Here is a 12,372-nt window from a genome sequence, read left to right on the forward strand (position 1 = left end):
GATGGTGACAGCTCAGTGATGGGCAACTCATGGCCTCTCATTATTAGCTGAAGCCTACTTGTGACCCTGTGAGTGTCACAATACCTAATGACTGTGCACACACATATTGACACACACATTGACACGCAAACAGCAGATTTGTCACTTCATTTTACTCTGATTACTGAACCGAGTGAGTAATTATGAGGGCCAGGTGAGGGGGGGGGGCTGCTGATTGGGCAGAATTGGGACAGGCCCGTCTGCGAGACACACTGAAAAAGAAATAGAGACAGAGAGACGAATAGGCAAGCGGGGGGGTGCTGTGGTGTGGATGGAGAGGGAGAAAGACGAAGGGGAAGAAGGAGGAGGGGGGGGTACACGGGCGTCCCCAGATTCATGGCTTTGACATCTGCGTCCTTCTCGACTCGCTGCTCACAGCCCGTTTGTCATGCACCCCCCCCTTCCACCCTCTTCTCTTGCTCTCTCCATCTCCCCCATTGGTCGGCTGTGAAAGAGGGAAAGACGGTGTGGGAGGGGGCATGGGACAAAACCGATCCCTTTTCCCTGGACGCTGTGCTGTGCCAGGCATGCAGGGACACATTTAAGGATGGAGGGGAGGTTAATGTAGTGGGGAGAATGAGGGAGCCGCTGTAACTCTCTTCTAATGTAGCTTAAACACACATACAGCAGCAGTACTGCAGGGCTGGACTAATAACTCAGCACAGCCACGTGCACACGCACACTGAAATATACTTAAGAACAGAAGTTGATAAATGTAATGTGACACAATTACTGTATTAAGATCAACATTAGATAAATTAAGTTCAGGTACGTGCCTTTGTTGTGGCTGTTACATTAAGGTGCAGTCTGGCTGTGCAGAAATGCAGGAATATTCTGCTTCGCAGATTTGCACATAAATACTGCCTGGGGCATGTTTACCTCTGAACAAAAATAATAATATGGAGGAGGCTCCACTCACAGTACAGACACAGGTAACTAACCTCTTTTTAGTTCCTGGCACCATGCACGCATGCATGCTGAATTAGCCATGAGAAGTAAACAGAATTTATCAAATTAGTGAAATTCGCAGCCTCTCACAGTGCTTTCACACGTTGCAATGCAACCCTGAACCTATCTCGACATTACCCTGAGGAGCCGTATGTGAGAACGCAAGTGTCCGAATTAGTTGGACAGGACATTGAATGGACTTTACCCTGCCAGCTCCCTAGTAGTAGTCTGGAGAATTCACAACGAGCGAGTGGGCCTGCCGATGACGCTTCTATCCTGCCTCCTGCACGCTCTATCCAGGCGCCACCCCTCGCCTTAAGCAAACACAGTATTTCCAGTAGGTGACAATGCAACACTGGCCAATGCCCAGACCTGAATCCCTGGACACTGCTATAACAACAACAGCTATACTGACCTTAAAACTAATTTCAATTCAAAATAATAAAAAAACAACAACCAAAAAAACAACAAAATGCTTATATATGTTATTCTAGAAGTCACTTCAACAATAGTACAGCAGCAGGGGCAGGACCAGAGAGGATCCACCTCTATTACTGTGTCAGAAATAACATGAAACAACCTGAGAGTCCTGCCTCCAAGTAAGTTTTCCGGGAAATAACACACAATGAGATGTGCAGTTACAGAAAAATAACACAATTATTTCCTTACACCGCTGTAAATGCAAATAATTAAAATACAGCCCCTCGGACTATATGCTATTTAAATAGACATAGTGTAAGGACTATGTTTTAGGCTGTCAAGCTTAAAAAGATTTCCTGGTTCCATATTAAACCATGATTAGAGCCCAGTGCTCCACTTGTTCAAGTCGATGGTGCTGCTGGACTACTTTTCTGTGTTTTCATAATACTTCCCACAATGCTCCCTGGCAGTAGATCCAGTGAGAGAAGCCCGTGTTGGGAGCGTCAAGGTTAAAGGCTCATGACGAACCATATGGTGTCCTCTGACCTGTCACTTTCTGACTCGCTCAGGTCGCACCTTCGCCTGTCCAATCTCCCTCGCTAACAGATCTGTCTCCATAGGTGAGTGTGACCTCTCCCTCACGTCCCAAGGAGCGACTAAAGGCAATGTGGTGGAACCGTTCCTTAGTTGGGTCACATTTGGCAAAAGCCATTAAATCTGGTCAGTGGCAGCGGTGGGATGACACCGGAGACTGACATGCACACAAACACGCACAAAGGAAAATCCCTGAAGAACAAGGGTCTTTCCATACGTGTCAAGCTGTAGTCTTAGTGCACCATAGGGTTTCATTATTGTGACTCAAAAACCTCATTTCAAATATAAAATATCCATCTTCTATCTTTTGCTTCTAATATCTTATCTCTATTGTCTTTTTCTTTTATGGTTACACAACACATCAAATGAGACAAAATAAGACAGGAGCACAACAACATGTCAAGCAGCATGAGGTCAAACCAACACTGCCAGGTTGCCACTGAGGCAAAGTGTGAAAGCTCAGAGGACAAACTCAGCTTCTGTATCCATGTCTCTCCTCTTCGCCCATCCTTCATGCCAGCCGTACAGGAGACATGTTGTCTTTAAAACAGCTGTGTGTCAGCTTGAGGTGAGCTGCTGAGCCTCCCCACTGACTGAACCATTCCCACTCAGCTGTTTGTTGCACCACCTCTGAGCACTGCGTCTTTCAAGTGAAGATAATGAACAAAAATCCTTCATACATTTCCGGCTTTGCTTGGATTGGATTGTATAAATCAAGGGAAGTACTGCAATGTTTGCTGCTTGTATAGACCTGTGTGCAATTTGACACAGCCAGTGGGAAATAGAGGAAAACACCCCATTAATTCCCATGTGTTACTTTTAATAACCAAGGGATTATTACAAGGTGTCTCCCTGCTGGCAGGTTAAATTTCGGGTAAATCTGACCTCAGTATCACTCCGCGCTGCCCCACCAAATATTCCTTTGTTGAGTTGCTAACACATACATATACACAACATGTGGATTCATTTCATCAATAGTACAAATATTATAAGATTTGCAGAGAAAAACCTTTTTGGGGTTGAAAACTAGAGTTAGACAAATTACCTCCTTTGTAAATTTAATGTTTGCCGAAAAGCTGACCTGTCCCATTTGATCATACATTTTCACAAGCTGTTCTCCATTTGGTTGCGTCGGCAAGTCCAGGGAAACTCGCTTAAAATGGAGAACAGGCAGCACATAAGGTCTGAGGTTGAATCGCTATCAGCTGATGATTAAACAGCAGCAGGCAGTGGAAATGCTGTGGTAAATCTTAGTTTAGTCTTTTGACTTCTCTTTATTGTTGGCAGAGACACTACCTGTTCCATTTGAATCAGCACATTGCATATGTATTTATTAATCTGTATTGTTTACAATGCTGTTTGTACATGCGGCATGGAGCTCTTGATTCAGGTGTGCTGAGGTGGAACAGAGTGCAAACCATGGCCAGTTGGCACAAAGCTGCTCTGTACTGGTCAGGTTTTGGAGCACACCCAAGAGAGTCTGTATTTACTGTAAATTTTCACACTGGTGGGAAGGTGAGTTTGGCTCTCAGTGACACTATAGCAGAAACACACCCCTTGACACCCACCCCTCCCACCTCCCACATGCCACTTTGGTTGATCGCCAGTGTTTCATCACTCTTAAAATTAAAAATGATTTTACTGAAAACAAATTTTCTGTAGAGAAGGGAGTTTCTGTGAGATCTGATGTAGGTGTAAAAGGTGTATTTATATGAGAAAATGAATATATGAGTATCTAAAGATAATTCTGACCAACACATAGATTCTAATCTAACCAAACTACCCTTTGCGTGATCTGGATTCGGTGGTGAGGACAGGAGAAAGAATATGTGACCTACCTGAGCCACCGTCAGCCAAGTAGAGGTCTCTGGCGTACAGGACTGAGTCCAACATGGACTCAAACAGCAGGAAGTAACCCTGGAAGAGAGGAAATACAAGTTACTATCTCAGCTTCTTATGGAAAAAGTTCACTGAACAAAAGACAAAAGCAGCTTCTCATTCAGCATCACCTGCTGCCTTCGACAGTTCCAGGCATGTAATAAATGCAGGCCAGGAGACGGCTACAGAACTGCTGGACAATTCAATTATTTTTTAATCCAACATCACCAGGGTGAAAATGTGAATTAGCAGTGACTGTGAATTGAGTGATGTGCCCACGTGGTCTGCCGCCCAGCATCCAAAGGTTTGACCCTGGGCTGACCTCGTGTTCTGCTCCAGTAAACGGCACATTAACCGTGGTATTATTTCATTAATGCTGAAATTGAGTTTTGTCCACATCTTGTTGGCTTCGACCTGAGTGGCAGATACCGCTGACAAATGGCTTTTTCCACCTACCAGCCCTTCAACCAGAAAACCCGACCAATCGTGTGAGCTCGAGCCGCAACGCCGGCCCCTTCAATATGTTATTTGTGAGCACAACATCTGGGCTGGTTCAAACATATGGGACGGCACATCTCCATCAGGGACAAGGAGGTGGAGCAAAATCCCTACATGCGCATTTTACTCTAACTTCTGACCCATATCAGTCCTTCCAGAGCTGTGACACTGACTGCCTCCTTCAGGAGCAAAAACACCCAACAGTGCTTTCAGATCTGTGCTTCAGGATGAAAACACAAGCATAAGGAAACGCAACATATTCAGTTTTCAATTTTAGTGCTATTATGGTGTATTTCATATTTGTAAGTTTGGGAATATTTGGGAAATGGCTCACTACCACTGTATTTGGAGAGCTGCACCCATCTGAGCAAGATAATAAGCAGCTATACAGTGATACAACTGATGATATTTGTAGTGTGAACTCATTCATGATAGCTTAGTTATGTTTAAGAATCAAATATGTCTGATTTTACTTCAGTGAAGGGAAAGAGGGACAAGGAGAGGTGAGGGCCAGGGCAGAAGATTAAGAGTGAGTGAGTGTGTGTGTGTGTGTGTGTGTGTGCATTCGTATGATGAAGACAAAGTGGAAAGCAGGAGAGAGGAAGAGCACGACAGAGTGATAGAGAGAATGCAGTGGCCAGCTGAATAGCAATTCAGCGAGATAAGAGCCTTATTATTCAAATACAGAGCTGGAGAGAGGAGAGGAGGGCGAGCAGCAGACAAACAGCGGAAACAGCCCTGATTTATAACTCCAGAATCGTCACCATCGCTGTCATATGCCTGAGCTGATAATGATGACGGCGATGAAGCTGATATAACCAACTCAACCTCTGTGAGGCGATAAGGGGAAACATCCTCTCCGTTTATTGATAGTGGACTGGTCTCGAACCAAAGTCAGACTGGCCACTCGTCCGCTGCCGACTGACGTGGTCCAGCCGATGTCCTTAGCAACAGAGCAGGTCATTTTTAAAACCCCCTCACACAGAGTACACCGGCCTCGTAATTTAGAGCCCAATTTCACAGGACACTGATTCGCTTGAAGGAAAGAGGATATGAGAGAGAGAGAGAGAGAGAGAGAGAGAGAGAGAGATGCCTGAAAGCAGAGTCACACCTTACTTTTATTGTCAACAATGCTCCAGGATTACTCCCCCCCCCGCCGCCTTCCATGTCCTGCCAGCAAGCAGCACGTACCACACCTCCCTAATTCATGCATCTGCAATATTAATTACCAAAAACACAGATCAAATTCTGTGTCTGTATGCTGTTTCACTCACACCAACTGTCTGGTATCACAAGAAGGTGCTACAAAGTTGGGCTTTTAATGATGCAAACGTATCCTTCGAGGCAGGCAGTGTATTGATAAGTTTAATTATGGGAATATAGTATCTAAATTGATTTCTGACAGTTTCGTCAAATTCTGACCAACAGTGTTTCAGGAATGATTTAAGACTTAAAACCTTTCATTAAAAAGCCAACTATGTTTTTGATTCAAGTTAATTTTCTTGGATTAATTGTTTGAAATGCTGGAAGAGAATGAAGATCAATTTGGTAGAGGCTGCAAAGGTTTGCAAGAGGGGCCCATCATTTATGAGAAATTACCACAACCTGAGTGTAAACAACTGAGCTTTTTACGCCACAAATTATACTGATATGTTGCGTTGAGTCCGAAAAATACTCTGACATTTTGGGACCTTTGCTGATTTGCAAGCTTTCTGAAAGTTAGATGAGAAGGTTAATTCAAGCTCTGTGCGATTAAAACAGAGATAGCAACATGTTTAGCTTAGCTTAGCACAAAGAGTGGAGGCAGGTAGAAACAGTTAGCCTCTGTTGAAAGAGCAAAAAAAATAAAAATAAATTCAAGAAACTAACTTCAAAACTGTCTTAATCCCGATGTGTCGGCAATGAAGCTAACCGCTACTGTAAAAAAAAGTTAAAGTATCCCTCTAGGAGTTAAGGCCTTTCCCGATTTACTGGCGTGTCTCACAAAACAATCTTGATGTACCTGCAATCACTGACATGTTAGTGACATGTTCAATACCAGTGAATCAAAGAAGAGTGATCGACCTGGTTTAAAAAATTAGTTAAATGTAAATTGTCAGTTAAAAACTGCACCAAGGAAAAAAAAAAAAAAAAAAAAAAAAAAAAAAAAAGCTTTATCTGCCTCACGTTCTCTTTTATCTCACTTCACTTTATCTTCATTGACTTGTGTTGAGAGAAACAAGATTAAATCTCAACTAGACTTATTTGCTAACTTTTTTGATACCATTTCCACCAATCGATCCGTGTGTCTGCGGGCTCAGTGATACAGACAGGTGGAGGTGTTAGCGTGAGGAAACAGCTCCGTTTACTGTCAGGCTGGAGCAGGCGATGCTCTGCAGTATAGTCACTGTGCATTTCCATAAAAGAGACTAATGAAAACCTAATGAGAATGGGCTGGAGCAGCTTATACACATTAACAAAATTAGCATATAAAACACATTCCCCTGAGTGGGCTACCGCACGCACTCACATACACATCTGGAAATGCAGCAACACACACACAAACACACACACACACACAAACACACACACAAACACACAAAAGAAGAATGGCAAACACACTTTTACAGTTGTGTTACCTTTGTACTTGTTTTATTGAGTTATCAGTGCCCTTAATTTTATACTAAAAGCTGTTATGTATTACAGATGGAGAACTTTTATAATTACTGCTGCAATGTTTTCCTGTCTTTAGTTGCTGGAGGCAGAGTAGAATTTTTTTTTTTTTACAATTTACAGAACCCTTGTCCATCAACCCTTGGGAGACTGATTGGCTGTCAATTATAGGTACCAAGAGACACGTTGGTACAAAATCTGCATCAGCAGTTTACACTTTCCTCCTCCCTCCAGTTCCTCCTCCTCTCCTTCTGCATTCAACACACGTGTTCCTCAATTACTGCAGATCATCATCACTTCCAGTCCCGGGAGGGCCAAGGCAAAATAAAGGAGATGGTGTGCATGCATGAATGTGTGTGTTCCTGGATGTGTGTGTGTGTGTGTGGGTGGGAGTACTTTCATGCTTCACTGAATACTGAAGGCAGCACCTCCACGTCAACATGCCTCCTCTATACTAGTCTATGGTCAGATTACACCAAATTAGCATAAACATATCACAAACATCGCTGTAATAGATTTTCATGTGTTATTGCTTCAAGTGTATATGGTGCAGGTTTCAATATCAGCCTGATTTCCATTTTAAAGCCATGCAAATGAAAGGTAGTGCAACAGCAAAGTAATTTGCAGTATAGCTACAAGGTTATTAGAAGCAGCGGCTCCTCAGAAACCAAGGACATCCTGTGTTTTTAGATGTTACAGCGATTTCCATTGCCTGTAAAATACAATCAAAATAAGGATTCAAGGATGTGCATGTACCTATTATCTTTATCTTCTATTTAATTTCATGGTGCAAAATTTCTACCACTTTTTGTATTACGTCTTTACTAAGACAAAACAAACCCTCACAGACATCAAAGATGTACAGACATAAGGTATGCAGTCTCTATCCTTTTAAGTCCTGTCTCTACACATTCATGAATTGGGAGTCACTGAGTCTTTGATTTGATTTGTCTCTGCCTCAATTTGTGCCAACCAGAAATTTGTGCATATTGCCATCCACTGCTATCACTGCAGTGGCTTTATATGAATCATGCTTCATCTAAAACCCGTTTCATGTTCAGTCTGAACACATCTTTCCCCCATGGGGAAATAAAGCATATTTTATCTCATCTTACCTATGTTGTATTTGTCCTTTACTCTCTCTCTCTTTCTGTTCTATAAATTGTTAACCTAAATACTGTTGAACAAATGAATGAAGGGAGCACGACATAATTAAACCTCGTTAGGTTTTACAGGCTGCGTCTAGCTGTAATGAGAGAAGAAGAACCTCCATCATGTCACCAGTAGACGTCATTACTAGATAATCTGATATGTAACACAGGCCAAAGCATGAATTTACTGTTTGGATTTTGGGAAAGGCACCTATAGATGAAAACCCATTTGGTTTTAAGGTCAAAGTCTTACTCAGCAGCCTAAGAAATAAAGCAGTATTTGCCTTTGAGTGCCTTTGTGTGAAATAAAACGTTATAGCTGTGAATTCACACATACACTATAAAAATCCTAATACACTTGTATTCGGCGGTGTACTTGTCCAAGCATTCATGGGCCGTTATTAAATTCATCATTTTGAAGGAACAAGGGGGCCATTTCTCTCCACAAAAAACAATGTCAGCTGAGTGATGCAGGATTATGGGTTTGGGTTTATGAGGATGTCTGTTTGAGGGATACATCAGGTCGTCAGGTTCACGTTCTGCATGCAGCAATGCTCCTAAAACCAGGGAGTAGCTACCCCTTTACTTTGGTTGTTTGGAGAACTGCAATGTTGCATTTTGGATATAAAGAGTAGTTATTACTGTATTGAATTGCACAATTAGTCTTATTAATATACCACCCTGCTTCACTAGACACTAAGAGGAAGAAAAAGAGTTGCATGCTGTGCTAATATGCAACACAGATATGTCTTTCTGATGGATTGTGTGGATTGACATACTTATGACATCATACGCCTATGTGGCATGAGTGATGGACGACTGACGAATGAATAGCAATATTTTAGGAATCGCTCTCCGGCAGGAGGAAACATGTTTTCTGTGCAAGTGTCAAAGTATAAAATCTAGGTGAAAATCAGTCTAAACAAATCTGCATGATTATCCGTAGACTCCACATATCCAATTACCTGGATTACCTAATATTAACAACTGGGATGAGTTAAATGCATTAGAAGTTTTGTTACACAGGCAGCTGGCTGAAAACCACTTCCTGGAGTGTTTGAAGGTCTTAGAGAAGTAAGTACAGCCAATAAATCCTCATTAGAACATGGACACACCTGTGGCGCCATCACTGTGTGTGTGTGTGTGTGTGTGTGTGTGTGTGTGTGTGTGTGTGTGTGTGTGTGTGTGTGTGTGTGTGTGTGTGTGTGTACGCGTGCACATATTTTGCTTCATTTGAGTCTTTGTCTATCTGTGTGCGTCTATTTGAGTGTGTGTGTGTGTGTGTGTGTGTGTGACTGACAGTCAGTCAGACTGAAGGACAGGATGACTGATGACTACCACCTTCTTCTAGGGCAGGTGAAGCTCCCAGCACTGATAATGAGGCTAAAGAGGAAGGGCTGCCATTAATTTGAGTTCACAACACTACCACACGCATTGATTCGGACTGTGTGTGTGTTTGTGTGTGTGTGTGTGTATATATATTTCTGTGCCACTGACACTTGTTTTGTAGTCGAACTATGTTCACCTCAGGGTAAAATATCGGAGACGTGGGCACAAAGAAATCCTCCACAGGGGAGAAGTTGAACACAGCTCTTTGATATTTTTCTTGTTCAGGGATCCTTTCACATTTTAATGAAACAAACTGAACACCCACCCACCCACCCAAGGTGAGTTACAACACACCTCAATAAGAGCCGTTCAAGGATCCTGGCCATTGTCTCTGTCCACAAACTGTTATCAAAAACATGATATATGATGCAGGGTCAGCATTCATGGTGAAAGACTAAATATTCTTTCAAGGAAATGTCAATACTTCATTTCTATCATCATATCAGATTGTTGAACGTGTGAGACCTAAGGAACTGGTAATGTGATGCATTGGCATCAACATCAGACACTTATATGTAACAAAAATCGGCCTGTGCTGCTTTTCTGCAGAGTTGAAATGTGACGTTAGAAAACAGGACAATGACTCGCCATGGCACCTGTCAGTGTGCAGACTTGCATACGAAACACTGCTGAAATATTTCTTTCTATCTTATCATTACAGCTGCTGGACTGATCTAACAGATGTCATGTTATCTTTATTATTACAGTTGTCCACATTTGGAAATTAAATTCTGCAAAAACAGAGTCTGATATACAGATTATATCAGTGTGAGCTGACTGTGTCCAAGTTAATGTATTCAGGGTGGACTTTTCCATTGAATGCAGATAACAAGTAAAGTTATTGTCTTGTTTGTGGTTTGTCTCTAGAGATTTTCAGAGCTCATTTTAAGGCTTCAGTTCTTAATGCAGAGTCCAGTATTATGTAACAAAAGTTTGTTAAAGCCAACTCTCGCCTGACAGTCTACTCTCATGTCCGTTTTTGTATGACCGTGCCATTAAACACTATCAAGCTAGCAGGCCCATCACCTGTGATTGATCTTAGAGTGACAATCTTTATTTAGCCTTTAGGGAACCCAGCCCCCCCCCCCCCAGTCTCTTATCTGCTCTGGACTGTTTGTTTTTTGGTGTGCTGAGAGAGAGGACCGATCAATGTTGTGAGTTATGAAATGACAGTGGTTCTGCTAAAGGCAGTCTCTCAAACACTGCCACAGCAGACACTCATTTGCCCCCTTCTCCTCCTCCTCCACCAACACCACCACGGATACACCACATTCATCACCCAACTCTGTCTATTAGCCCTGTAACCACCGTCTGTCTGCTCGATCCAACAACTCTGACAGCTGAACATCACTGATATAATCCTTTGTTTCTCTTCCATAACAGCCTTTAATTATCAGGTAAGTAACTTATTACTTCATGAAAAAACTTTTGCAACTTTACAAGGTTCTGGTATATGAATAGTTCCAGCTCTTTTTTAAACTCCAAACTCCAACGCTTTTTAATCATCATTTCTGACATCTGTTGTTAATGATAGGATCTCATGACATAATATAATAATAATAACTGAAGGTCAATTACACAGCACGAATAAAACTCTGAGTAATACAGCTGTCAAAATAATAACTTAATGATGTAAAGTATCCACAGCAATGAGAGTGAAAAACAGCATTTGAAAAGATGGCTGTTGAATTAATGAAAATGTAATTAAGTGAATACTCTTGACATTTTGTGAAATGTGCTTATGTCTTGTTTTACAGAGAGTTAGATGAGTTAATCAACCAATTCAGTTCAGCTTTATATTACTTCAGAGAATGTCTTTGAGATCAAGATCGTGTTTGTAGGACAGTTTACATCTCTATGCATCCAACCCCAGGGGTAACACTAGCTCTGCGACATGTCAGCCTAGCTTAACATGAAGATGCAAAGGAGTGGGGGAAATTATGAGCCGAGCTTAAAAGTAAAAAAAATAATATCCCTTCCAACAACTTCAAGACCGTCTTATTTAAACACTGTTTTTTTTTGCTTTCAAACCGCTTTCTGAAACGCCGCGTGCAGTCACTGAGTTAGGCTCTTACACAAACACAAACAGTGTCGATGTTTTCCAATTGAACACTCAACAACCAATTTAACATGTTAAATTCACATATACACGTGTAAATAAGACAGTTTTGGAGGTTGTTGGAGGACTCCTTTGATGGGTCTTAAAGCTAACAGTTTCCCCTTTGACCACTAGTAGCACTATGGAGCCATGTTGGTAAATGTGTCCATCCCCAAGTTAAACACTTCAGTTGGAGCGACAAGCAAGATTCTGTTCTTTAGTTATACTGAATTAATTTACAGTCCTAAACATTTTTCACTGGATGCCTTCCACTCAATACAGAGCACTTTCCAGGCCACAGAACAACACTTCCAATCACTATTCATCTGATGAGAGATGAACGTAGTTATTGCTTTGATTTTTTTTTAAGGAGTGCTTTTCTTTGCCAGTAAGCCCAAGGCTCTCTCACTTGATCCACAGAGCATGGATTTGTAGGCATATTAATTCTACAAATTTCAGATTAATTACACTGTTCAGTGACAGACTCACTAGACTGTTACACTACACTTTCTACCTACTAACTAACCTGAGTGTAGCTATGCGAAAAGTAGCCAGGTTTCAGTTCCGGTTCTCTTTCCCTTTTTATTTTAAATCAATCCTATATTCCTTGCAACAACAAAGCATGTGGCTTCTATGCACAGAAGAAATGCTGGATGTTAATCTATTCTTAGTTACACAATTCCCCCTATGCATCCCTGCCATTGC

General features: G+C 41.8%; 1 protein-coding gene across 1 annotated transcript in view; it reads right to left on the minus strand.

Moving 5' to 3' along the window:
* Nucleotides 1-12,372, minus strand: part of prmt3 (protein arginine methyltransferase 3) — a 61,730-nt gene that overhangs the window by 35,147 nt on the left and 14,211 nt on the right. Inside the window, exon 11 of the mRNA XM_022748942.1 lies at nt 3,840-3,918. Coding sequence (XP_022604663.1) covers nt 3,840-3,918 — 79 coding nt within the window. The remainder of the gene's footprint in view (nt 1-3,839; nt 3,919-12,372) is intronic.

The sequence above is a fragment of the Seriola dumerili genome, unplaced genomic scaffold, assembly GCF_002260705.1.
Source record: "Seriola dumerili isolate Sdu_G_001 unplaced genomic scaffold, Sdu_1.0 BDQW01000011.1, whole genome shotgun sequence".
Taxonomy (NCBI): Eukaryota; Metazoa; Chordata; class Actinopteri; order Carangiformes; family Carangidae; genus Seriola; species Seriola dumerili.